Below are 24,760 nucleotides of genomic sequence, written 5' to 3'. Positions count from 1 at the left end.
TCTAAATGAGGCGATTGTTAGATGAGAAGCTCTTGCCAGTCCAGCTGGGAAGAGAAAGGTGGCCTTTCAGGTAAGCGTTCAAGACCAGCACTTTGATTTGCACTTAGAAATAGACCAACTCAGCACATTTTTGATGTAATACGCTGTGAGCGGCAAATAATGTCACCCAGGTAGGTTGTTCAGATACATGGACCATGCAGGTTTCAGTGGTTTTCATGTGGAGTTTATTGTATGATATTACACAAAAGCTAGGCTGGAACTGACTCTGTTATTTCTTTAGAGAAAGTTCATAGCTTGGCCAGGTGTTAAAAAGTTTTTAAAAAGTTCTTATTCGTTTTTTGATAATTTCATTCATTCATGCTACTTGATCACACAGACCTGTATCATGTGAGAGATCCTCAGGTAGTTAACTGGAGGCAGGCACATACATTTACATGAGGATCTGGGCCATACTGACTTGTTACATATTTAAATCTGTTAGTGGCAAAAGAATCTGGCTAACTGGCTCATATTCCATTTCTTCTTTTGCCCTTCTGAAAGACAACATTTTATTGCCTTTTTGCTTCTACAGATCTTTCCCAACTTAAAATTTAGCATTATTTCCAGAGGTTCCTAAATTTCTTCATTAGATCTCTTAAAACTCCCAGATACATCTCCTCTTAAATTGGGGATGCATATATATTTAGTTTGTTCAGATGTCCTTTCATCATCTTTTTATTCAGTCTTCGTTTCTCCAGGTGAGTCTAGTAATTTCTCTGAATTTTCCTGTAAAAGGATCTTTGACGTTCCCCTTTTCATTAGCCATTTTATTGCAAACTGAGCCAAACTGGTATTTAAAATCTTGGTATATTGTGCAAGTGTGATGTAGTGTATTTTGTCATCATGGAAATATAGCTTCCAAAAACAATTTACATTTTTGCTGTGATCTTGAATATTAATGATAGTTCTTTTACTCACAAACTGGGCTGTTTGACAGTCTGGTATTATTTTTATCCAGATTTTTCCAGGAAGTTGGCAACAGTGTATGCTGGAAAGCAGTTCTTCAGAATCTCTTTCAGTGAAATTGGTGGTTAATCAGCACTGCCTGTAATTTCTGACTGCTTCACTTACACAGCAATAGAATTCAGTATGAATTGCAAATAAAAGGAATCTCAACAGCAGGCACTTATTCAGCATATAGAGTTGAACTAACTTTGCTCCATTTTATAATGTTTTCCTGTGTTGTAGAAAAATATAAAAAATCTAGGCCCTTACCTAAGATTGATCACAAGTTGTCTGAAGTTAAAGGTTTTTTCCTATTCCATGTAGTTAAACAATGAGCCAACATAATATCAAAAGCATCAATACCAAAACAGGTAGTTTTGAAGACAGAATTTAAATACTTTAGTATCAGTGTAAAGCTTGTAACTCAACTAAGATCAGACTCTGTCCCAGGTGAAGTCTAAAGGTCTGAGTGGCTTCCAAATATGTTTGCACTTTGTCTATCCATGTTCCTGTGTAGAGCATAAGAAAGAAAAAGCTCAAACTTACTCATTTCAAGTGTCCCAAGGGCTATTTCTATTGCCAAGAATAACCAGAGCACACATAAGTTATTTACGCTAGGAGCTATGACATGGCTAGAGGCCCCTAGTATTCTTCCTCTGTGCAATCTAGAGAATTTCTCCTGGCTGATTATATTTTCAAGGGAATAATTCCACTTATTAGCCCTCTGTACATCACCGAATTGAAAGTATCTTACTTAATTTACGGTGCTGCAACAGGGTCTCTGCTGCACACAATTCAACTATGCAAAAACAACCCATATATTATAGTATATGTCTAGAGTACAATATTTTGTAGTATAGCCAAGTTACAATTTACCAAAATCCATAGGAGATTTTATTAAAGCCTTGATGTTAAAAAGCCTTGATATTAAAAAATACACACTATTTGCTATGTGCCGAAATAAATTAAGAAGCTAGTCACAGATTTTTGTTCTAAGAAACTCCTAGGTGATTACTTGGTTTTATTTTCTTAATTGCGTAAAAAAAGCTAACTGGCTTAAATATGTCTGTTGTGCTTTAACGTGGTATATTTTCTTAGAGTATTTTCAGAATGTCTTTGCAGTTCTTCAATGTGTGAATTTAAACGTTCTTCAAATTCTTTGGTGTGCTTCTCTTCCTCTTGAAGGAACTTTTCTGTTGTTGCAAGGAGGGACATCTCAGGAGGCGACTGAGCAATGCATAGAGACATGGTTAGTAAAGAACAGCAAGTACAGCAATGTTTGCATTATCGATTGTTAAACTTTAAAAGCATCTTAACATATATCAGCTAATAATCCTATAATGTTTTATATCTCATGATGCACGAGTTTATATGAGTAAACATGAGTTTAGGCATACATTTTTAAAGGTGTTCAAGTGCCTGAATGACTTAATGTTCACGTTACCTGTGATATTAAGGGTATTAGCATGTAGATTTGCCTTTAAACATTTCAATGCCCTGTTATACAGACTTAAACTGCTTCAGAAACACCAAAATCCTTAGATAAGTTAAAGGTTATGTTATAATTTAGGCCAGAACAGAGGACAAAAATCTGTTTTTTGGAATTACAGAATATATGTAACTAGTGGTGGGTACTGCTAATTGCTTCCTGGAGTTCTGTCTCTCTGCCTCTGTTCCATCTCATGAGATGCTTTCTGAGGAAAGGAAGAAAACCTATCCTTATTTCAGTACTGTCACCTGAAAGCCCTGATACTCTGCAGAATGTACTAAATTTTAGTCATTGTGAATAGTTCACTGAAAAATCTCTTTTTATTTAATGAGCAGTAGACTGAGACATAAGCCATAGCAAAATCAGTTTTAAAATGGTTGTGATAGGAGTTAGAGTTCTCTTTGCTAATATTAAGATCTATTCATTGGAATATCTTTATCAAAAGAAATATGAAATAATTTTTCTTTGCCTGAAGATATTTATGCTTGTTTAAATAAATACAATGTTTATTTATATAGATAAATATTATTTTACGACATGAATTTTTAATGATGGACTATGAGAAAAAAATCAGTATAAGAACTGCAATACTGAGGAAGAGAAAGATCATTTTCTGTCTTTGTACAACTATATATTGAGAAGATTATTAAAATTTATTATCTTAAACCATATGTTAAAAATAATTTCAATAACTTAATTGATAGAGCTATCAGTCTCAAATCTCTGGTTTTGTTTTTCCTACAATGTAAAAGGGGCAGCACATGAAATAGAAAAGCCCTCAAATGATTTAAATATTCAGACGGTTTGTGGAAAAGGCTAATTCTACTACACCTGTGAATTTTTATTCTAGAATTCGTTGTATCAGTCTTCAGAATGAGGTGTTCCCTATTTCCACAGCAACTAGAGGCAGGTTCAGTCTTTGCTTTCAGCCTGGCTTTAAACTGCCCTTTAGTAGCTTTTCAGGCCAAAAGAAATTAACTGTAGAAATGCTTTAAAGTGCTATTTGACTCAAACTGTTTGCAACAGATCTTGAGATGGAATTTAGGGATTTTCTGCAGGAAATCCCTTATCCTTTTCAAAGTACAAGTGAGCAATAGCCAAAAATAAATTCTGGATATAATACTGTCCTCCTAGAGTGAGACAGGCTTTCTGACATATTGGGTTAAAATGAAATAAAGAGATAAAGTAGAATTTTCCTCAGCCCCTCCACATTAGTGTTTTAATAGGGTGGGAGAGAAAAAATGCCTTAATTTTCTATGTAGGAACAAGGAGCATAAGGTATTGGATCACCTTGTTAGACTACACCATCCTATCAATCCCTGCATTAGCCAGGGAATGTTAATCTTCCCATGTTTGATACACTCCTGGGAGAGATCACCTGCCTTATGTTTTACCTCATAAACATGTGCATGATTTCCCACCCATAGATCATTGTTGTTTTCATAAGAAGAGTTGTTCCTGCGATTTTGCATGCCACTGCTACATGCACATTTATTCCTTCATGGGCTCCAGTCACATAAATACTTTCTTGTGACATCTGGATTCAACAGTAGAATCAGCAGTACTATTTTGTACTATAAAGAAGGCTTTTGTATTATGAAGATATGGAGGCTGGACTCCTTTAAAGAATCACCATATGTTTCACTTACTGAATACCAGCTCTGAAATCACTGAGTCAATACTGGGCAAATAAAATACAGTGAGAGCATAAGAAACTGGGCAAATATGAATCTAAAATGTGGATTTCATAGGTGTCATCTCCTATAGAAAAAAGCATGTCAAGCATTTCCGTTCTGCCAGCAGATTGACATGAATGCTAAGTCCTCAGAAATGTTATATCGTTATGAGAGATTCTCAGAGCTTCATTATAACAATGTTTACAATTGCTGACTTGTCTTTAGAAACATACTAGTATCATGATCAAGCCATCTTGCAAAAACACTAGCGTCCTTTGCTTCATTTGTACTTACTTTGATGTGTTTTTCTTGAAATACAGTCTCAGCCCCAAATGAGACATTTCTGAATTTCCTCAGAGATGAGAGAAGAATACACATCACTCAGATTAAGTAGATCAGGGTTCCTTTCGGCTTCTTACCTGAGGGTCAGACATCACTGACTATCATTTTAGATAGGTCCCTAATTCACTGTTTTTATGCACTTTGAGAGAAAGTTGAATCTAAATAGGTCTAAAAAGCAAAACTTATTAAGAACTAAGCTTTGCTTTCTAAACCTCTGGCCTATTCTTTCACCACGTTCTATATTATCTTTACTTTCAGTGCCTGAGGAACAAGAACCATAAAGATACTACTTTAATCCATTTCTCAGATGATGCTTATAGTGACTTGTTTTGAATTTCTTTTCCTCAGCTAACAATTCTTTTATGTCTTTCAGTTTTCTAACTGGATCTGGACAGAAATGGGTTAATCAGTAAGCTTTCAGCTTAACCTGTTGTATAGTTAGGCAATATGGACTCCCCTTTTTCAGTCTTACTGTGTCAGCTGACCCTGTCTTTCCTTGGTGTAGGTCAATGATGAGAATCACTTTTTTGCCTCATCAGCTGCTGGAAATGAAGGAGTGCACGTGACGCAGATGCAGCAGATCCACACGTGAAATATGTGTTACTTTTGAGGTTTTCTCTTCAAACAAGACCTGCTCAAAGAACTTACGCATTAACTCTGGAATGCTGCGGAGAAGCACTCCAGGATGTTGGGTCTACTCTCTCTCGCAGAGTGCCTACTTAAATTGTTTAGAATTAATCTCCTTCTGGCCCCATGAATTGTCCCAACATTTGTGGTTGCACCTTCAGCAGCTAGAAAGCATTGACATGCAGGATATTCTAATGTTTAATGGCTGAATCATGCTCCCAGAGCATTAGAGTTACAGGCTAAAGTCCTCTCATGCTGAGTCCCTCATGTTTTCCAGGAAAATTCTTGTAACACCAAGGCTAGAAATTGGTCTAGCTAATTTTAGTCTCACTGTGACCAAATTTGGGGGCTTTTAGGGTGGTTTCCTCTAACCCTACACTACAACAGATGCACCCTACATCTTAGGCAGCAGGTATAGGTGTCTGTCTTCTCAAAAGCACATGCTTCATATATGAACACCTAAACTGAGGTGCCTAGGAAACTGGCAGGCCACATAGGGAGGTATTTAGAGGGCCTAAGTACCCAAGCAGTTAGGTAATACTTAAGAGGAAGAGGCATGAACCACAGGGTGCCTGAGAGTAGGATTGAGACAGTCAGAATCATTCCTGATAATGTCCAACAGTAGAATTTCCACAACTTCACATTGCAATCTATTTCTTATGTGATTCCCCATACTTAATGTTAGAAAGTTTCCTAACGCCTTATCTAAATCTTCCTTGTTACTGCTTAAGTCTATTATTTCTTGTCTTACCAAGTCTTGAAAACAAGAATAGAGAATGTATGCACGTCATTTGAAGAGAGGCATGACAAGGTATCTGTGACTAAAAGTTAAAAATCTAGACTGGGAAGCACAATGTTTCAGCTCTAGCTGAAATGGAAAAATTTTGTAGAAATGTACTATTCTGGAGCTGCAAAGTCTTACTATTTTCTATTTCAGTTGTATATATTTTCTGCAGGAGGGATTAAACTTGATGCTGGAACAATGGACTGTCCTAATGAATAGTTTTCCCAGAGGACTTCAAGCAACTGTTTTCTGAAGTTGTTCATTTCCGGAAGAAAGCACACTCCAAACTACTGTTCAGAGAAAGAATACCCACCTATATTTGGGAAACTTTGAAACAGAAGTTTGGGTTTATGGGATTCCCCAGGGATTCTCACCTGAGGTTTTCAGTTCACTCTAAAGGTGGGTGTGGCCTTCTCTATACATGTAACCTCTAAGCAGGAATGTAAAGGAACAGAGGTTCCAGTGAAACACTTACGAAGGTAAGGTAGTTTGAAGATCTCTATTGGAAAGAGAGACTTAAGTCTTTGTCTAAAGCCCTAGAGACTATTTTCTCTCTTCCCTAAATACCTTACCAACAAATTAATTTTGGTAGATGTCACAAGGTTTCCTTCAATTCCAATGTTTTCAAGTGGTGCCACAAATGTTCTTCAGAAAAATGGTCCCTTGTAACATCTTCAGGAGTTTCGAACATGCGGGAGATCTGACTTAGGTGAAGCATCAGTCTTGAAAAAGCTGACAAAGAACTCTGGATTACAATACATTGTATGACTTTTTCCTCTGTCTCTCTCTTCTTCATGCAATGGCTTCCTATTTGAACTCAGAACTTCAGAGTAACAGAGTGGTGAATGGGCTCTGTTCTAAAGCTGTCGTATCCAAAGTCAGTCTCAGTAACGATTTAATTCTGGTGAGCTTCTGGACTTGCACCTGGTTCAGGGCCACTGATTTGGAACTAGTCTCAGTGAGAAAAATATCCATTACTTAATAGTTTCATTATGTACTTTGCCCACACACCAACTGGAAACTGGTGTTTTCCTTATAGTCTAGTCAACTGTCTTGGCATGGACCACGTCCTGAGTACCAACTGGGATATACTTTCCCTGTAGCTTGCAAAATTATCTCAGCGTGGGCAGTTTCCCAGGACTGAAATGGAAGCTTTGTGGCCTGCTGTCTCAGTCTGACACTTCTGAGAGAAGAGGAGAGGAGAAGTGGTGTTTATCAAACTCTCCTGGAAAAGCCCAAACAATTACTTTTGTGGTTAACAATTTAAAGAGGAAAATTCTTAAGCCAAGAGATGTTATTTAAATTTTTTGTGAAGAATAAGAATATGAAAATGGTAGTATGACTACCAGGACTACATTGTTCTCTCCCTGCTTTCTGACTACTGAGACCCTGCTCCTGGTCCACGATCAGGGAAGAGCTGCATTACAATCCCTGCTTCCCAGGGCAGGCCCTCACTATGGTGCTACCAATCTACAGTGAGATTCCGGATTAAGAAGACAGTATTCCAGCAGCCATGTCTCTGACAGGAAAGGATGGCACATTTCTGAAATGGACAGCAGAGCTGGGGGATGACAACCACAAATTGCTTGAAGAAGCTGATGATTATTGGCATCATGATGTCTCTTCTCTCCTACTTAACGTGACAAATGGGAAGCAAATTGCTGACTGCTTCTCCCTAGTAAATGCTGAAGTACAGTCTTCCCTTACCTCTCTCTACAGGCCTTGGCCACATACCTACAGTTCAGGATCTCTTGGGCACAAAGAATTATGCCTCACAGCTGGACAGAGAGATGGCTACAGTCCATTCCTCACTAACCTGTTAGTTCCATTATTTAATGATGGCGTGGTTGCATAGTTTGATGTCTGGGAAATAAGTGCTAAATTTTCAAGTGGAAAAAACATTAGTGGCTAGTAGGGATGCCTAGGGAAGAATAGAGAACACTAAGGAAGAGGCTAAAGCTCAAATTTAAAGACTGCTGGAGTCAGAGAGTTCTGGAGAGCTTTTCCTAAGAAGTGGACCTAGGTAAAGTGGGATCTATTCCACTTGCCATGGAGATTGGTAATCTCCATCCTATGAAGAGTGAAAGAAAGAATGCTGCACTATTATTCCTTCAAGAAAAATAAGGATTACAGCAGTTATCACTTCTGTTCATTTTTGGATACAATAACTAACACATAGAAAATAGTTGCTGGAATTCCTCAAATTTCATCCATTAATCTAATGCTGTAGAAACTTTATTTGTCTGACAGTGCATTATATTACTTAAGACAATAAATTTTAGCAGGTGTTATGGAAAGAAACTTAAAGCAGAGTGCCCATACTGAAGACAATTTTGGCAACCAGCTAAAATACAGAAGTTTCTACCACAGTTACAGTTACATAATGGCAGGTAATTATCACTGTCATTATTGATATGGAGGTATGGCCCAGTGGGGGATGTTTAATCTTCAGAAAAATTGCATTTATGTTAGGACAAGGTATTTCAGTTTTTGCTGGGCTGGCACTGTATAAATAAAGATGACAACAGGGGTAATCTAATTTTTAGCTCCTCCAGGTTTCTATTTGGTCCACAAATGGATCTTTGAGAATATCTGTGTTATAGGAAAAGAGTTACTTACTGATAATTTGATTTCTTCTGCACTGTAAGCATGGCCCAGGAAAATGACTGTTTTGCCTTCTTCAGGAAGCAACCCATCAGAGCACAAAGGATATCCCATTGGTGGTGATGGAGATTTATCATCTAGTTCCTTGTCGTGACCTCTGTCAAGTTTGAGAGAAGATAAAGTGCTGCCACTTTTTGAACCAATGATATCACCTTGGCCAGATAAAGTATGACTACAGTTTCTGTGGTATCTACTGGCTGTGAACATAGCAGTTTGTTGAGGTTTCATTTGCCATTCATCTTCATTTTGGAAAGATCTAAAATAGCAATAAAAATATAAAGTCAAAGTATGAAAACCAGTTAAAACTACAAGCTATCGTAGCAAAGCCATGTTTTTTGTTCATTTATGTAATTTTGATTAGTCAGATGTTCAAACTGCTTCAAGCATCAAGTTATGGGCATAAGATTGTACATTATCAAATTGCAGCAACTTAGCAACTTACCACCTGCTAGCTAGTTAGCATAAATGTTTGGGTATACATTCTCTGTCTGCTTCGGTTGTGCTTAAATTATGCTCCTTTAAACCCTTTCATTGGAGCCTAAATTGACCAACCTTGCTGTATAATTGTGGTAGGATAAGAGCAGAAACACAGATTCACTTCAGGGATTTGAAGATACCAATATTCCTCACCTATTTGTTGCCAGTCCGTTGCCAAAGGTTATCATCCCTTTAGCTCTTCAGTGAAAGAAGATATGTAAACTCTCTTCAGCCATGTCTTGACAACTTAGCTTATGGTATATAGGGACTAGACTGAACTTAGCCACACAAATACAAGGAAATGAAATATGAAAGTATAACTGAGGTAGAAAACAAAAACTATTATTAGTGGTCTGCATAACTAGTAAATTTTGATCTAATTATATCTTAAACAAATATGTTCAAAAAGCTAGAATTTAAAAGAGATGTTTAAATAAATTAAATAAAAAACAGTAGAGGAGACTTTGATCCTGTTCCTTTGCTTGCAACAGTAATTTTACCACTGATTTAATGAGAACACAATGGAGATTAATGTAAAAAATGAAGAAATATTTAAAATACAGTTTTTTTAACTGTACAAGAACATGTTTTTGTAACAATAATTGAAACCTTCAAGACTACAAAAGATTTTTAAAGTATTTTATAATGTTGTTCCATAACCTTGCATCCTGCTTACAGTGAGCAGAATGGATGTCAAAGCATATATTTGAATTCATTTGTAGCTCTGTCAAGCAAAAACTATTATGGTTAACTGCAACTTAAAGAAAGCAAGCTATTTGCTTCCCATTCAAAATCTCTTCTCCTGACAGTTAACTCAACAATTCTGAAACCATATTGATAGAGCAGAGAATTTTGAGACCAGCTTGCCCAGATGTTTGCTGAATTAGACTCATTTCCAATTGCATCTTCACTTGTATTATATACCAAAAACATGCAAAACAAGAAAATTCAGTTATTTCAGATTTTATTACATTTCTGTTAGAATACTTCTGGCTGTAGTAAAATTTCCCATTGTACTGAAGTCTGACTGAAGATAAAAGAGAGATTTTTAGTCTTGGGAGGTACCTACCATACTTAACACAACAGCTGTTATAAACCTACTCTATATCCTATCATTGGAAAAGATCCTAAAGCACTTTACTAACATGAAATGCAGATATAAAAGCTTTTAAAGATCAACTTCTCTGCTAAAATACAGTTATTATGAATACTGAAGAGTATGCATTGCTGCTCAGTTCCAGGGAAACCAGTTAAAAAAAAAACAAATTGCCAAGCACAGAGAAAAGCACAGTGCTTTCTGCAGAAAGATCACATCATCATTTTCTAACATTAGTTTAAATATTTGGTGGTGGGAGAGGGTAGCTGTGCAGTCTTAATGAATACTGCTTATACAAGAACTCATTGGCCCTAAAACTTGAGACTGAGTGAATACTCCATAAATGGGTGGTACAGAATACCTCAGAGGAGTGATGAAGAATATATTTGTCTTTGATTATAAAAGAAGTAGTGATTAAAATAGTCTGAATGCTACAGGAAAGGAAATTATAAGCATGATGCTATACTATTGTTATTAATATTATTATTCATTCTAAGATAAAAGTCTCTGAGAATATTTACTAAACCTTTCAGTTTTTAAAATCATCTATTATGTTTACCTTCTCTTGGGCAGAATTTTCTCCTTTCCTTCTTGCTCTTCACTAAATAAATATACTCTGCTCTTTTGGGCACAGAAGAAAATCTTATTTTTTCCCTTCTGTTTTAAAGTCCATTCTATCTATTGTTTGGATGAAGGGCACCGTGAAAAAACTGCCACAACTGAAGATAAATGGCATGAATAATAAAATCACAGATTTTTTTCATCTTGTGTTCTGACCTTTTTGGAAGTAATTTCCTCTGTAAACCCACAGCAAAATGCTATGTGATCTGTGTGTGTTTTTCTTTTTTTATTCCAAAACTGGTTCTCTATATATTTAATAACAGTTATTACTGTTGTGTTGTAGCTTACTTCACTAAGACCAGCATTTTCAAACTTGGGTGCCTACAGTTATCATTGCTTTTAGATGGTAAAAGTAGAACATACACACACACGCACACACACACACACACACACACACACACGTGCGCGCACACACACACACACGCACACACCAACACCACCACAAAAAAAGTGGCCTGATTTTTTAAAGGCTCTCCACTTCCTACTCTAATCCATTGGATTGCTGCTGCTGCTTGCTATCTTGAAAGAACATGCCACGTAGAGTAAGGTGCTTCGATAGGGGTTTTTCTCTGCCTTCACTTTAGGCAGATTTCACAGCTGGGGTTTAAATTTCCCCCAGTTCAGTGCAAACTAATATCTAAAAACTGAGTTCTGGTTTGAATACAAATGTGAAGGTAGGCAAATGTCTGCAAACTTTTTTAAAAATCTGACCATTTGTTAACACTGGCAATGCAAATTCTCTGCAAATGTAGCTGCCTAGCTTATGATTTCACTGTGTTTACCTTCATAGAGTATTTAACATATGCACATACTTCACACAGATAATATCACTGTTGACATGAAGACACTATGGGACAAGAAGTGAAAGAGCTATATATAGCCTTGCAAAAGGAATTTACATAGACAGAATACATTTTTCCCAACTCTTGTATGTAGAATCAGCCCGATCCCTCTGAAATCTATGACTTGAGGGGCGCAAAACAAGTTACATAGCTTGTGTTGGTTAACGTGCTGTTCTTGAGAAAGAAAACAAAAGAACTTTAATGACCAGTGTGCTCAGACTTAGCATTTTTGCTGTTGCCCTGTAAGTGTATCTGCTAACTTGATTTAAAAAAGAAAATGGTTAAAAAGCATTTTCCTGAAGAGATTGTTTTTGCTGCTTATAGTGGATCTCTTGCAATAATGGATACAATGGTCAGTGTGACTGAAGGTGTGCAACCTCCAAAGGGTAGGGAAAACCTCCTTAAAACAGATACGCCACTGTCAACGCAGATCCCTTTAAGAGCTCCCCACCTACCTTAGCTGTCCATTCCCAGCCCTTACCCCTCGCTTTTGCCACGTGATCAAAGTGCACTTTGCCTTGACCACTTACCTAATTCGTGTATATGTTTATGGTAACTAAGTAGCCTTTAATTTGGAAACTCACATGCATGTTTTCATTTCCGAAAAAAAAAGGCTCAACACACCTGTTTCATCATGGAAAACCCTTTTCAGTCCAGCCAAAATTCAAAACTACTCTCTGTGGCTATGCTCTAAATAAGGGATGAACTCTTTTGGGGGTGGGGAAACTTATTAATATGGCAATTAAAAATAAATCAATTATCATATATGAAAATGGTAATTAGTTAAACTGGTTACAGTTAGGATGTGGGCACCATCTTTTTTAGCAAAAAGATGCCACTCCTCCATATGCTACTCTGTAACATTTAGAAATTCACTGTATACTGGAAGAAAGAAATGCCTCTTAATCGTCTGTATAACTTCCTGCAATCTCCTAAACTTTCTCTAGAGATCTCCCGTCTAACTAAAACGACTGTGCCCGTGCCTAGGATTCTGGTACTGATTGTGATGACAAGCCTGAAAAATATTACAGAATATAGTTAGTCAAAGACATTTTTCCATTGTACAAACACTTCTAGGTTTCTGAATACAAATGGGACAAACAAAAAGCCTGGCATCTGGAAACTGCCATTTAAAACACAACCTCGCATCCCCCCCCCACATGAATACTGTGTTTTCTATTTTTTTACTTGGTGAAAAAAAGTCTTTTTTGCCCTTTCTCCAGTGCCATAATTACCATGGAAACAGAACTGCAAATTAAAACATAAATAACATGGTTTATGCTCACAATAAAATAAAACATACCCCAGAGTTAAACTCAACCAATATCAATTGCCTGGTTTATCCGCATACATTCGATGTTTGAAAATTTAGTTTTCTGAGAAAATCTTGAGGTAGTTCCCTGTCTGGAAATGGGGAGCTAACAGCATATAGAGGCCTCGGTCTTAAAAAGACTGGCAGGCCCATGTGTACATAAACTGCATGGAGAATTTGCACATTTTTTGAAATCTGTATATATGCTTATGATAACTAAACAGCCTTTATTTTGGGGGCTCTAATGCATGTTTAGATCCTGAAAAGCAGGCTCAGCACACCTGCTCCATCAGTCGATGGGCCATCGCACACCCTGGCTTCATGGCTGATTATGACTAATATTTAGTCACTCAGAAAAAAATCCTCAGCTTCTTCAACAGTCCCGTTGTTCCTATTTTCAACAGCTACAAATTCTTGTCTCCCTCAAACCTAAGGCTGTAGTCCAACAAAACAGACACAGAAAGAGGTGCTGATGCGGAATTGTCTCTGCTTGCTGGCAGTGCCCTGGCTAACTTAACTGATCCCAAGTCACAACGCTCTCAGTTCAGTCATGGCTATTGGCCTCTAGCTCTGTATTTTCAAATTCTGTTGAAATATGGTACAAGTAAGTAGCTGAAACAATATTTCAAAAATGCTAAAACTCACTTTTCTTTGAAGTAGTTAATATTACTAATTAGCATCATAATTTAAATTGTGTTCAGTAGTGTAGTTGAGACTTCTGCTCTGAGGAACGTTAGCTCTCCCAGGTTTAACTCTCACAGTTTTGGTTTAATGTTGGTCTTCGATGCTTACAAGACCAAAATTCTGCAAATTACCTGCATACCTGTATTGTCTATTACACTTAAATTCTCATGAATAATTTCATAGGTCCTTTTGTACAGTAATTCCTTAGAAAACTGGGAAAATCTTACTTTTTCTTACTTAAGAATAGTGAAAGCATAAGCAAAAATTGCGCTGACCAATTTTTGGTAAAATTATGAGCCTTACAGGTGCAGAATAGTGTGTATATGGGTTTTGGTAAATCTTTGTTTCAGCAAAGCTTTCAACATCATTTAAAGCTTAGTACGAAAACAGCCAAACCTGCCACTTCTACATATACATTTTTATACATATACACATACACACACACACACACACACACACACATATACACACACAACTACTACCTCAAATGCTATATATTGAATTTAAAAGGTAATTTTAGGCAAGAGTGCATCAACAGTGGATGCCTTTGTATTATGCAGAAAGAGAATCACTTTACATTTTGTCAAACGCTAAATGTACAGGTTCGAAATCTTAACCTGTACAATTTTTGGCTCCAAATTATTTAAACCTTGCTGACAGAATTGTTTTACATTAGTGGTATTTATTGTGTAATGTCAAAATATTTAGCTTTCTATTAATTTTTACTCTCATGTTCTGTGTAAAATACATTTAGTGGAGAGTTTAATTTTCTTTTTATTACTGCAACTCCATGATTATAATGTGTTTGAAGGTAATTCAGTGATTTACTGAATACAAGGCATTAAGAAGGAAAGGCATAGCTACAATATGCATTCTATAAGCCTGAGTATTCTTAAGTCTCATTATTTTTCCATAAAAAGGAGTTTAATGTGATAATGATTTATTCAGGACATTTGAAATTATGTTTCTTTAAAAAATCAGGTCAGCCAAGAACACCAAAACTAGAGAAGGCATTAAAATACATTTAAAGAAACTCCCAACAAATGAAACTAGCAGGACACAAAGCTTTTCAGCAGGAGTTGTAGTTCAAACTGCTTATTAAGATAACCTCCTGCAGAGCAGTTTACCTCTCATGTTGGTTTGTATATCCTTCATTGTCTTGTTTTTATTTGGCAGTAGCAATATATTCTGTCCTGTTTTGCAAAATCTGGAGCAAAGAATAGCTTAAGCAGCGTATAATTTTTTTAAATGCTTAATATTAAAAGTATTAAAATAACGATCAAACATTTCTGGGGCTTTACTTATTGCCAAATTCAGTTAGCCAACAATAAGTAAAAAATCTTACAAATATACTAAGTAGGTAATCTTTATTATGGAATTCAGACAAAAAAAGCAAGTGGAAAGCTATACTCTTTGTAGACTTATTTATTGAGAAATAATTATAAGATTTTGGTATTAAAGAAATCTTTTCACATGGAACTAGTCTAATTCCATAGCTGGCATAAGTATGTTTGAATTCGTCTCCTTAATCTAGCTATTTCTGATTCAACCCACCATCACTGTTTCCACACAGAGGAGCCAGTTTGTAGCTAAATCTGGTAGCCATCCAAACTGAGATGTATAAAGGTCCATGGGCATCTAAATTGCTTCTTTTGCATGTGCTCTGCAGGTCCTTCACACACATACTATTTTATCCATTTGGAATCTATTCAAGCTCATTTTTGATGCAGCTCATCATGCCACATCTAAATCTATCCAGCTGGAATATGTCAATTCTAAACAAAATATATAGATCTAAACCAAGGATTTTGTACGGAGAGATGAGGCTCAGTAACAACTATAAATGACTTCCCTCCACACCAAAACTCCCTTTGTTAGAAGACAGTGGAGAGATGGGAGAGTTAGTAAATGATCCATTTGACTGCAAGGAGATATGTAGATTACAGTGGAATCCAAACTACTGGATTCTTAGAATCTGTCTACTTAATGTTGGCCTTAATGACCTTCTCAAATCTGAAGCCAACTCCTCTTTTCATCTATGCTGCATTTTTGCTATCATATCCCCCAGTACTTGAACTACATACTGTCTTATGTCCTATCTGTGCTTTTTGGGGACCTGAAATATGTGGAGATTTTCCTTTGCTGCATTTGTTGCTCTGGTTAGCTGTCTTGAAATCTGTTGCTTGGCCACACTCAGGAATTTTTATTTGCTCATTGAACAGTGATCCTCTTGTCCTCGTAGATGGCTTAACAGCCTCTCTTTGCATCCACTAGGCCATTTCCCTAATTTTTCAGCTCATGACCAACAGCTCTCTCTCTCTGCCTCCGACTTGCTTCATTTGTACTATTTTGTGAGAATAATATGTCTGTTGCTTATTGGTAGACTGTGGCAAGTAGAAAACACATTGACATTTCTTTTTGTACAGGCTCTGGATGGTGATCTAGAATGGTGGAAGAGACTGGCTATTAAATGACATGACATTGGTCTAGCATTCTCACAGACAGTGAACCCTGGTTCAGTTTTCACCGTGATCTGATAGATGCTACTCCTTGCTATATCTGTTCAGTGACTGTTGTTCTGTAAGTTTTGTAGTGCAGTGACTGGCAGTGGCAGAGAGAGCAGCTACACATCCAACACATTTGCGAGGAAAGGAGTTGTGATAATAGGCGAGACATCACATCATGCCTAGAAGCAAAGGCTAGAAGCAGAGGAAAGGTAATGAGAGCTGTAAAAGGCATGGCATGAGAAGGAGAGGCATTCTTCAGGACAAAGATCTATTTGATATGACACCTGTTGCCTGGCCATCTGATCTCAGGGAGCTCCATTACACCTAAAGGAGAGCAGCTAATTTGAGTAGTTGGAAAAATGCATTTTGGCCACCTAACTTAGGGGAGACGTGTGGGCCAATGTAGCTAAGGAACTTACCCAGGACTCCACCCCTCATCTCAGCTCTATAAGCCCTACAATTTGAAAAGAAGAGTCAGTTTGCTAGAAGCTCCCCTCATCTTCTAAAAGTAATGAAAACATCCTTTCAGAGTAGGAAGCTAGAAAGCTCATGTAAATGTGCAGCGTAGCTTTATTTATTTTATAGCTATTGAAGTCTGAAAGAACTGAGTTTATCTAGCCTTTCCATTGTAATGACATTCATATACAATGCCAGAAGCAGATCTCTGCTCACCTTAGCTTATTAAAAATTAACTTGTGTTGTATCTGGATGACACTCTCATCTTTAAATTTCAGGGAGGAGGCAAAGAAAGGAGGTAAGAGGATAAGGATAGGAAGGAACTACAGAATAATTAACAGTCAATGAATTCTTTTCTCTTTTCCAATACCCAGCAATTAGCCAAGATTCCCTTCAGGGAATATATTATTCTGAAATTATTCTTCATATAACACAGATGACTCCAAGCTTCCTATGGAGACATGGCTCAATTTGCTGATTGACATATTTGCCATAAACGCAATCATATCACCAGAAACTGTATAGGAAGAATTGCACACTGAGATAACAGTATAATACCTACAAGTACATACATAAAATGTGAACATCTCTCCTGGTGTAGTAAAAAGATTCCATAACAGCACAGAAGAAGGAAAGAGTTACTGTATAGTAAACAGATTTCTTTGAAGTGTGTTGCCTCTGTAATATTCTGCTCTAGGTGGAAATCCATCCTGTGTATCACGATTGGAAATACTTTTGCTAACAGTATCCACTTGATCTGCATATGAACCCTTGCTACTGTCATATCAAAGTCATAGAGGATGTAGTTAGTCTACGGATTTTTAACTTAGTTTGTAGGTCTAGGACTGCCCATTGCTCCTGGAAGCACTGTAATTACAAGTACCAGAGTCATTATGCTTCCCTCTCTAAACAGAATATTACCAAGCCTATTTTGAACCTAAATTTTACTATATGCCTCAGATACAGACATAACTGGATCTAAGACATCTAGTCTGATTCGGGGTTAGGGGGACCAACCCAATTCTTCAGACATCTGATAAGTGTGAAGAAAATTCTATTATGCATGAATCTTTCTGGTAAACCTTTAATAATAGGACGTGGATAATCTACACATCATAATTCATCTTTAGATGTGGATTCCACTGGGGCATGAACATGTCTTTGTTCTGACATTCCACGAGCCAAATTTTTACATTTGCCCAAGCCAAATGGAATTCTAACCCAAGATGGGAATGCTATGGCATTTCACATGACAAATAATATCACTGAGCTCTTTGAGCTCTAGTTGCAATTCCGCCTATTCCATAGCTGTGCAAAATAAAATGCACTGTTCCTCTGCCCCATATGTTTATAGTGGCTACATTTTATTTAAGTAGTCACGCATGTACATTGTTGCTGGTAAATCATTTGTGATAAAAAGCCTGAAATAGCCTGTATCTGAAAATACTCAGTATCTGAAAATACTCAGAGCATGGTTTTCTCACTTATTTAATTTTTGGGAAGGAGCTGAATAGTGTAGAACTACTGGAAGGGAATGTGGACCCTTTGGTTTCTTTACTTATTGAGGACACAGTTCAGTTACGGTTTTATTAATGTTATTATGCTTTTTGTACATGAGGTCATGGAGCAAAAAATGGATAGTTGTTTATTTCTATTCATCCACTTATCTAAATAATACTTTATCATTTCCCCTCATAGCTCAACATTACGATGTGAAAAGCTAGTACCAGACATATAAAACATGTTCCTGGCCAGCCTCTCACTTTGACTGCAGGATGATTTAAGATTGATAAACTACAGATTTTTATTGTGGAAAACCATTTCTCTTAGTGTGTCATCCAGGAAGATCCAAGTGCAAATAAAACACTGTAGTTGTGTGCATTCTTCAATAAAGTTCATATAAGTAGTTTGGAAAGCTAGATAAAGTCTGATGTCTAGGTTAGTCAGAGTTCTGAATGAACAGAAACAGAAAAAAAATCTTAAGAGTTTGGCCTCATTAGGCGCTTCCAAAAAAACTTACAGAAAGTTTCACATATGTGTACAGTCTAAAATATTACCTCTCTTCCTTTTCTTGCATCTTTAAATGGGTTTGGTAGCTGTGCTCTGTTTCTTCATATGTATCCATGGCATCCAGTATTGATGTTTCTGTGTTATTTCGTAGTTTAATGAGACTATTTTGTAATCTTACATTCTCGTGTTCCAGTTTGTGAATGGGAGCTGTGTAACTTCCATGCTTTCTGTTAGATAAATCTATACTCTGTGAAAGGAGATAAAACTATCATTAAATGGGCATTGTTTCCACAATAAATGGATACTAATATTTTCAATAAGCAAACACAAAGCAATGTTCTATGCTAAAGACATAGCTACCATATATAATCATGCAGCACTTATAGCAAACTGATAGAATTGCCTCCAGAAAAAAAAAAACAAAAAACAGATAAATGGGAAAGAAGGGATAACAGCCTGTGTAACACATTAAAACAAATTAAATTTTCTCAGCCAACAGTGCATTCAGAATATTATTGTTGTAAATTAATCACTTGCTTTGTAAAACTTATGACATAAAAGCAAGCACAACAGCTAAAGCTGTAGATGTTTTAACATATTGCTCCCTCCAGTAATGATGCCACCAAAAATAACAAAAAAAATCAGAAATTCGTTACTGTACTAGATATAAGGTATATCTACAGGCACAATTTAATATCTATGCAGAGATATTCAAGCTAGGTCTGAATGAGCTACCTTCAGGTTTAGAAGTAGTAAAGTCACATGAGCTCAATGCTCGCTGTGTTACAACACCCTGCTTCTCGGTGGGGTTAGCCCACCTGGTACCCAGCTCAGAATACTGAAATGCGAGCAACACATGTATGTGCAACCCAGGGCGAAGAGGCCCAGCCACTGTAATATTAAGATGCAAATTAGCTCTGGAAGTTGATTAGCCAGGCTATCCCATTCCTTTTTTGCACTATCACTCCTTCCATGAAGTCCATGCTGCACAACTGAGTTAGCTAAGTTAGAACTGCCTCTCTACAAAATACTTCATTTCACAGTGTAAATACATTCATAATAACAGTATACTCTCATCCATAGGAAAATATCTCAAAAGATTTGTCAAGTTATGCACAATAGGCTAAAAAAAACCTTTACATTTTATTAAGGTACGCTTTCATATATTTCTGGATCTACATTATTCTTTTGGAACCCAGTAATTTATGAAGATTAAGGATTTGGTTTTGGTGTATCACTAGCACATAGTAGTGTGGGTGGTTATACCTTCACCCAAAGAGGGCTCCTGTACGTGAAAGCTTGTCCCTTTCTTGTACTAACTGGTCTGATATTATCTCTTTCTATAAACCTTGACTTGCTTAGCTGGTTTTAGGGTAACTTGATGAGGAAAGGTGGCATGGAAATGACAGAAAGTATAAGAAAATGAAATATTTTGCAAAGAATGGAGGGATGGGGCTCAGCTATATCTGCCACAGGGACCGGAGAGGCACAACAGAGCAAGGAGAGAGCTGAGTCACCCCCACCTCTAATAGCTCTAGGACCAGAAGTAGTAGAGTTATAATGGCATGAACCCCACAATGGAGCTAACACAGTGTGGCACTGATGCAGCTACACTGCTTTGAAACCCAAACAAGTAATTCTGCGTGACAACGCATTACACCATATTGACTTTGGCTGGCACTAGTTTGAGGGTTTTGTGCCATGCTCTACTGTACAAACATATCTGTAAGAATCTCTACAGTTCCTGCAATTTTAACATCCAGATACCTTATAATCTTTAACGTTTAGATCCTCAGAACACTCTAGTAAGGTAGGAAAACATTATTAAGTCCACAAACGTATTGCATTGGTATATGTAGTGACCTTGGTATATCTAGTAACTGGATGTTACTGTTAAAATTAAAAATCACATGATGGCTACAAGAATTCTTGTCATACAACACTACTTAATCATCTCAGTGAAGAATATTATTGTGGAGAAGAACTAGACACACACACACATCTATGTTTTCACAGTAATACATCATATGTATATGTATGTATGCATGTATGTATAGATAAAAGATCACCGGGGGACCTATCTGCCATTTTAAGGACATGGAATAATGTGACCTTTTTTTTGTCAGTTTACAATAAGACAATAACCAGGCTATGAATCCCCCACAGATGTATTTACAAGCAACATTTCAGTCTTTTTCTAGTGACAGATACAATAACTATAGATGGTCTGTGAGCAGGGGAGGTTTTTAAGCTGTTTTGTGGAAGGCAGTGTTTCTAATATTTATACCTGTATAAGCTATTATTCTGCATGATGATATTGCATATGTTTTAAGAATTAATCTGAACTATCCCCTCTTTGAAGAGAAATAAATACTAAGTCTGAAAATAAGCTGGGCAAAATGTTATTGTCATTTTTTACACTATTTTTTAAATGTCATAACAACAAAAGGGTAAAGAAATGAAAAAGGGACACCTTTGTGCATCTGTGAGAATGATGACAGTTAAAAACAAATATTTGTGAAATAAGTGAAACCATTTACAAGGTATAGGTTCCCAGAATCTCTTTAGTGTCTAGGCAAACTTATTGAAAAGTCTAGCTTATTACAATTAAGGTCAAAATCATGCCTAACTGCACCTGTCTGCAGGCTGTGGGTGAATACCACTTGTTTTTGATTATGCTGCACAATTTTTTGATGGTACACCCAGCATGATTATAGCAATCGGTGTGTTTGGAGATTCCCCTTGCCCCCGCCCTCTTTTTTTTTCTTTACAACCCAGAAACTTCTAAATCTGCCATGATCTCAATCTCTGTTTTCAAGAAATGTAAATAATTGTTCCGTATATTGTATAGATTAAAAAAAAATTACCACGTATCTTTTACGCTCCCGGTTTTCCATCAACTCTTTTAGATGTGTGTTTTCACATTTGATAGCTTTGTATCTGAAATCCAACAACTGGGAAAAGGTTAAATTATTAGTCACAACTGGAAAAAGATTACATTCTTAGTTGAATACAAGAATATTATCATTAACTTGAAAAATGAGTATATATATGTGTAATTTTAATATTACACTTAAAACATACATAATGAATTATCAAACTAACTACAAATATTACAGCACTGCTGATGAAAACTACAGCAAGAAAGGTAATGTCTTTTTTAGCAGATAATGCATGCCATTATCAGTAACATGGAGCAAAATGACCTAGGCTGGTTTTGCCTGCTTGCATACCTGTTGTTTTGTTAACAATTTGTCTTTTATCTCTAACTCCATTTTTAACTGTCTTTGCAGAAGACTAGCTTTCTCCATGATAGTTGCTATAGTGATCTCCTTCTGATGAAGCTCTTCTGTCAGGTCAGAGATTTCTGTCCTCATTCTTTCCTGCTCAGAGCGATGGGACTGCTCCTCTTGATAAAGATGGTCTCTTATCTGTAGCAAATATGTTTCAAAAAGAGAAAATGTTGTGCAGTAAATATGATTGCATCACTTATCATCAACTAGTGACTTTTTCTGCTATCTGCTTCCAGGACACCAACCTTCTAACTAAATCAGAGATTTTATAATAAAATGTCTTGATGAGTCAGTGCACATAGCTTTATTAATTTTTACAACATCTTTTTGCAGCCCTCAGTTGCTTTTTCATTTGCCTATTTAGTATTAAAAATGAACAAAATATCAGGTATTTGAATTAACTATTAAAAATAATGTAAACTTTAAGAATTGGAATTTATGACAAAGAATACCCATATAAATGTACGTAACTATGATTTATTTACTCCTAAATTAATTTACGCTGCATTAACAATATTTTTAACTAAATTAATTTAGAGACTCTTTAATGAGAAACTATGTAAGAAATAAAGAGAAGACTTTATACGGTAAATCACTTTGTGAGAATTTTGGCTGTCATTGTATGTAAAATTTAAGGTCAAGTTTTCTGCACTATATCCTATCCAAATAATTCTCCAAAGAATCAGCACAACAATTATTGTTTTCATAATCTTTCTACTAATAACAAACAATTTAGTACAATAGATTTTCATATTACATAAAAAGCATAACTACAAAACCCAGCAAAGCTACTTTCAAACCCATTTTAATAATTTCTCACGGTACTGCATGCAATCAGTAACAGATGCTATTTCATTTTTATTTATGCAAACTACACAAAAATACTAGAACTGTAAACAAATAGATGTAGATGTAAAAATCTAAGAGCTAGATCGTGACGGTCATGCCAAAACTGCAGCAGCATCCAAGTCAGCTGCATCCAGTTACAGATGTTCCTACTTACATCACTACTCAGCAAAACACAACATGCCTGTAAGGAGAGCTCTTGGCATCCTCTAATCCAGAAGTATTTTGACCTGCCAAGCCATAAACCATTCCATAGTGCCATGCCACCACCGCTTACAGAGAGCACTTCTGCAAGCAGTGTGATGTGATGCATAGCTCAAACAAGAGAGTGCTGCCCTGGATTGGGCAGCAGGTGACCGATTAAGCTTAGCCTTCTCTGCATATTTGCCATAGTGATTTGTATGAGTTGATCTGTTAGCATATCTTACATCTGAGACCACCTATAACCTACTACTTACCTCCTATAGCCTATTTATTATCCACAGCTGTGGAGGGCTGATTACTTGTAAGGTATTCCTTGAATCATAGTGATGCTTAGGTGTGGTCTCTTCCATTATTTCAATGATGGACCTAGTGTTAGCCCACAGAAACAGAATATTGATTGTGCAGCTATACAGTTACCTCCGGGAATACAATATGTAGGTAAACTCTTACTCTCCTTCTAAAACTACAATATAGCCTCCTCCTCTCTTCTGCATAAGCACATACCCAAGGTCAATATTTTGCTCTCTACTTTTAAAATTCCGTATTGGAGTTAAGGTCTGAAAATACTTAAGAATATGAAATACCTTGTTCAGCTCTTCTTGCTGGCTTTCTTGACTTTGTGCCAATACCAATAACTCAGTGTTTTTATTTTCTAGTTGCTCAGTAAGTTGTACACAAGATGACTGATGCCTTTAAATAAGAAACAAACAAAACCATGAAACATGCAGAAAGTGAAATAACCTTCACCTTACAGTATCTTCTCCTCATTGTAAAACTGGGGAAGACCTGCTCTCTGATTAAAAAAAAAGTAAAAGATTTGGCTAAGCCAAGTTGGATCTTGGGAGATTTCTAGAGATTAAGGATAATTCAAGTGTGTTCAGAATGAATCCTGAAATCTCTTGTAAATTAATATTTCATATAATCTCAAATAGCAATGGTAGAATATTCATCTATTAGATAAACCATAAAAAGATGAACATTTTACTCAAAAGAGGTTAGGGAGAATCTTAATCTCTCTACTTCCAAAACGTTTTAATACCAAGAAAAGGAAAGACACTCTAAGCTTATAAATAGAAATAAATGAAATAATAAAATTATTTGTAAATATTTAGGCACCATAAAAGCCTTTTAACAGAGTTAGCACCTATTGCCTGCAATCTTGTCATGTATAATTGCTAATAAAAATGTTAATTCAAAAATTGTTTGGAATCTGACATTTGAATTTGGGGTATCTTTTTTAAACAGATGTAATTTAAATCAAACAGAAGAAAAAAGTTATTGGCTCAGAATTACTTGGTAATTTAAATACTGTCTTTAAGAAACGTACTTTATTTGAATTTCCTGCATATCTTTATGCTGTCTGATCTTCAATAATTCTGTATGCAACTGTTGGCATTCCAGTTGTATCCCTTTCCAGAGAGCATCCCGTGACTGCAGCTCATTTCTCATCTCTGAAAAGCCTGCCTCCATGTTCTAAATAAATAAATAAATACATAAATAGGTAAATAAAATGAGACAGTAGTTGCTCAAAATGCCATATTTTATCACATTTTCATACCAACACCTAATTTTTCATACCTGTATAACACGTATGAAAGAAAAAGTTTTACTTAAAAAGTTGCTTCTATTCTGAGTCTCCTTTCTGAAGAAGGTATGACTTTCATAAGATTTTCACATGTTAGTTTCTTCCTCCAGAAATGTCATTAAAAAATTAGATACCAAACATTCTTTAGCTTTTGCAATGTTCCAAAGCATCAGTCTGTTAAACTTTCATAGGGAAGCCTCCTCTAGAAGTTCTTTATCATAATAAATGCCTCCAAAATACATAGTCTGCTTGTTTCTATAG

The 24,760-nt window shown here is 36.3% G+C and overlaps 1 protein-coding gene across 1 annotated transcript in view; it reads right to left on the bottom strand.

Annotated features, from left to right (window-relative positions):
• Nucleotides 1–1,997: 1,997 nt before the first annotated feature.
• Nucleotides 1,998–24,760, bottom strand: part of DEUP1 (deuterosome assembly protein 1) — a 39,549-nt gene continuing 16,786 nt past the window's right edge. The window contains exons 7-13 of the mRNA XM_067289681.1: nucleotides 24,242–24,387; nucleotides 23,499–23,604; nucleotides 21,805–22,002; nucleotides 21,439–21,525; nucleotides 18,619–18,818; nucleotides 8,522–8,822; nucleotides 1,998–2,211 (exon numbers count right to left, since the gene is read on the bottom strand). Coding sequence (XP_067145782.1) covers nucleotides 2,041–2,211; nucleotides 8,522–8,822; nucleotides 18,619–18,818; nucleotides 21,439–21,525; nucleotides 21,805–22,002; nucleotides 23,499–23,604; nucleotides 24,242–24,387 — 1,209 coding nt within the window. The 3' untranslated portion in view covers nucleotides 1,998–2,040. The remainder of the gene's footprint in view (nucleotides 2,212–8,521; nucleotides 8,823–18,618; nucleotides 18,819–21,438; nucleotides 21,526–21,804; nucleotides 22,003–23,498; nucleotides 23,605–24,241; nucleotides 24,388–24,760) is intronic.

The sequence above is a fragment of the Apteryx mantelli genome, chromosome 1 (genome assembly GCF_036417845.1).
Source record: "Apteryx mantelli isolate bAptMan1 chromosome 1, bAptMan1.hap1, whole genome shotgun sequence".
Taxonomy (NCBI): domain Eukaryota; kingdom Metazoa; phylum Chordata; class Aves; order Apterygiformes; family Apterygidae; genus Apteryx; species Apteryx mantelli.
The sequence above is the reverse complement of the archived record's forward strand: the minus strand, read 5'-3'. Positions and strand labels throughout refer to the sequence as shown.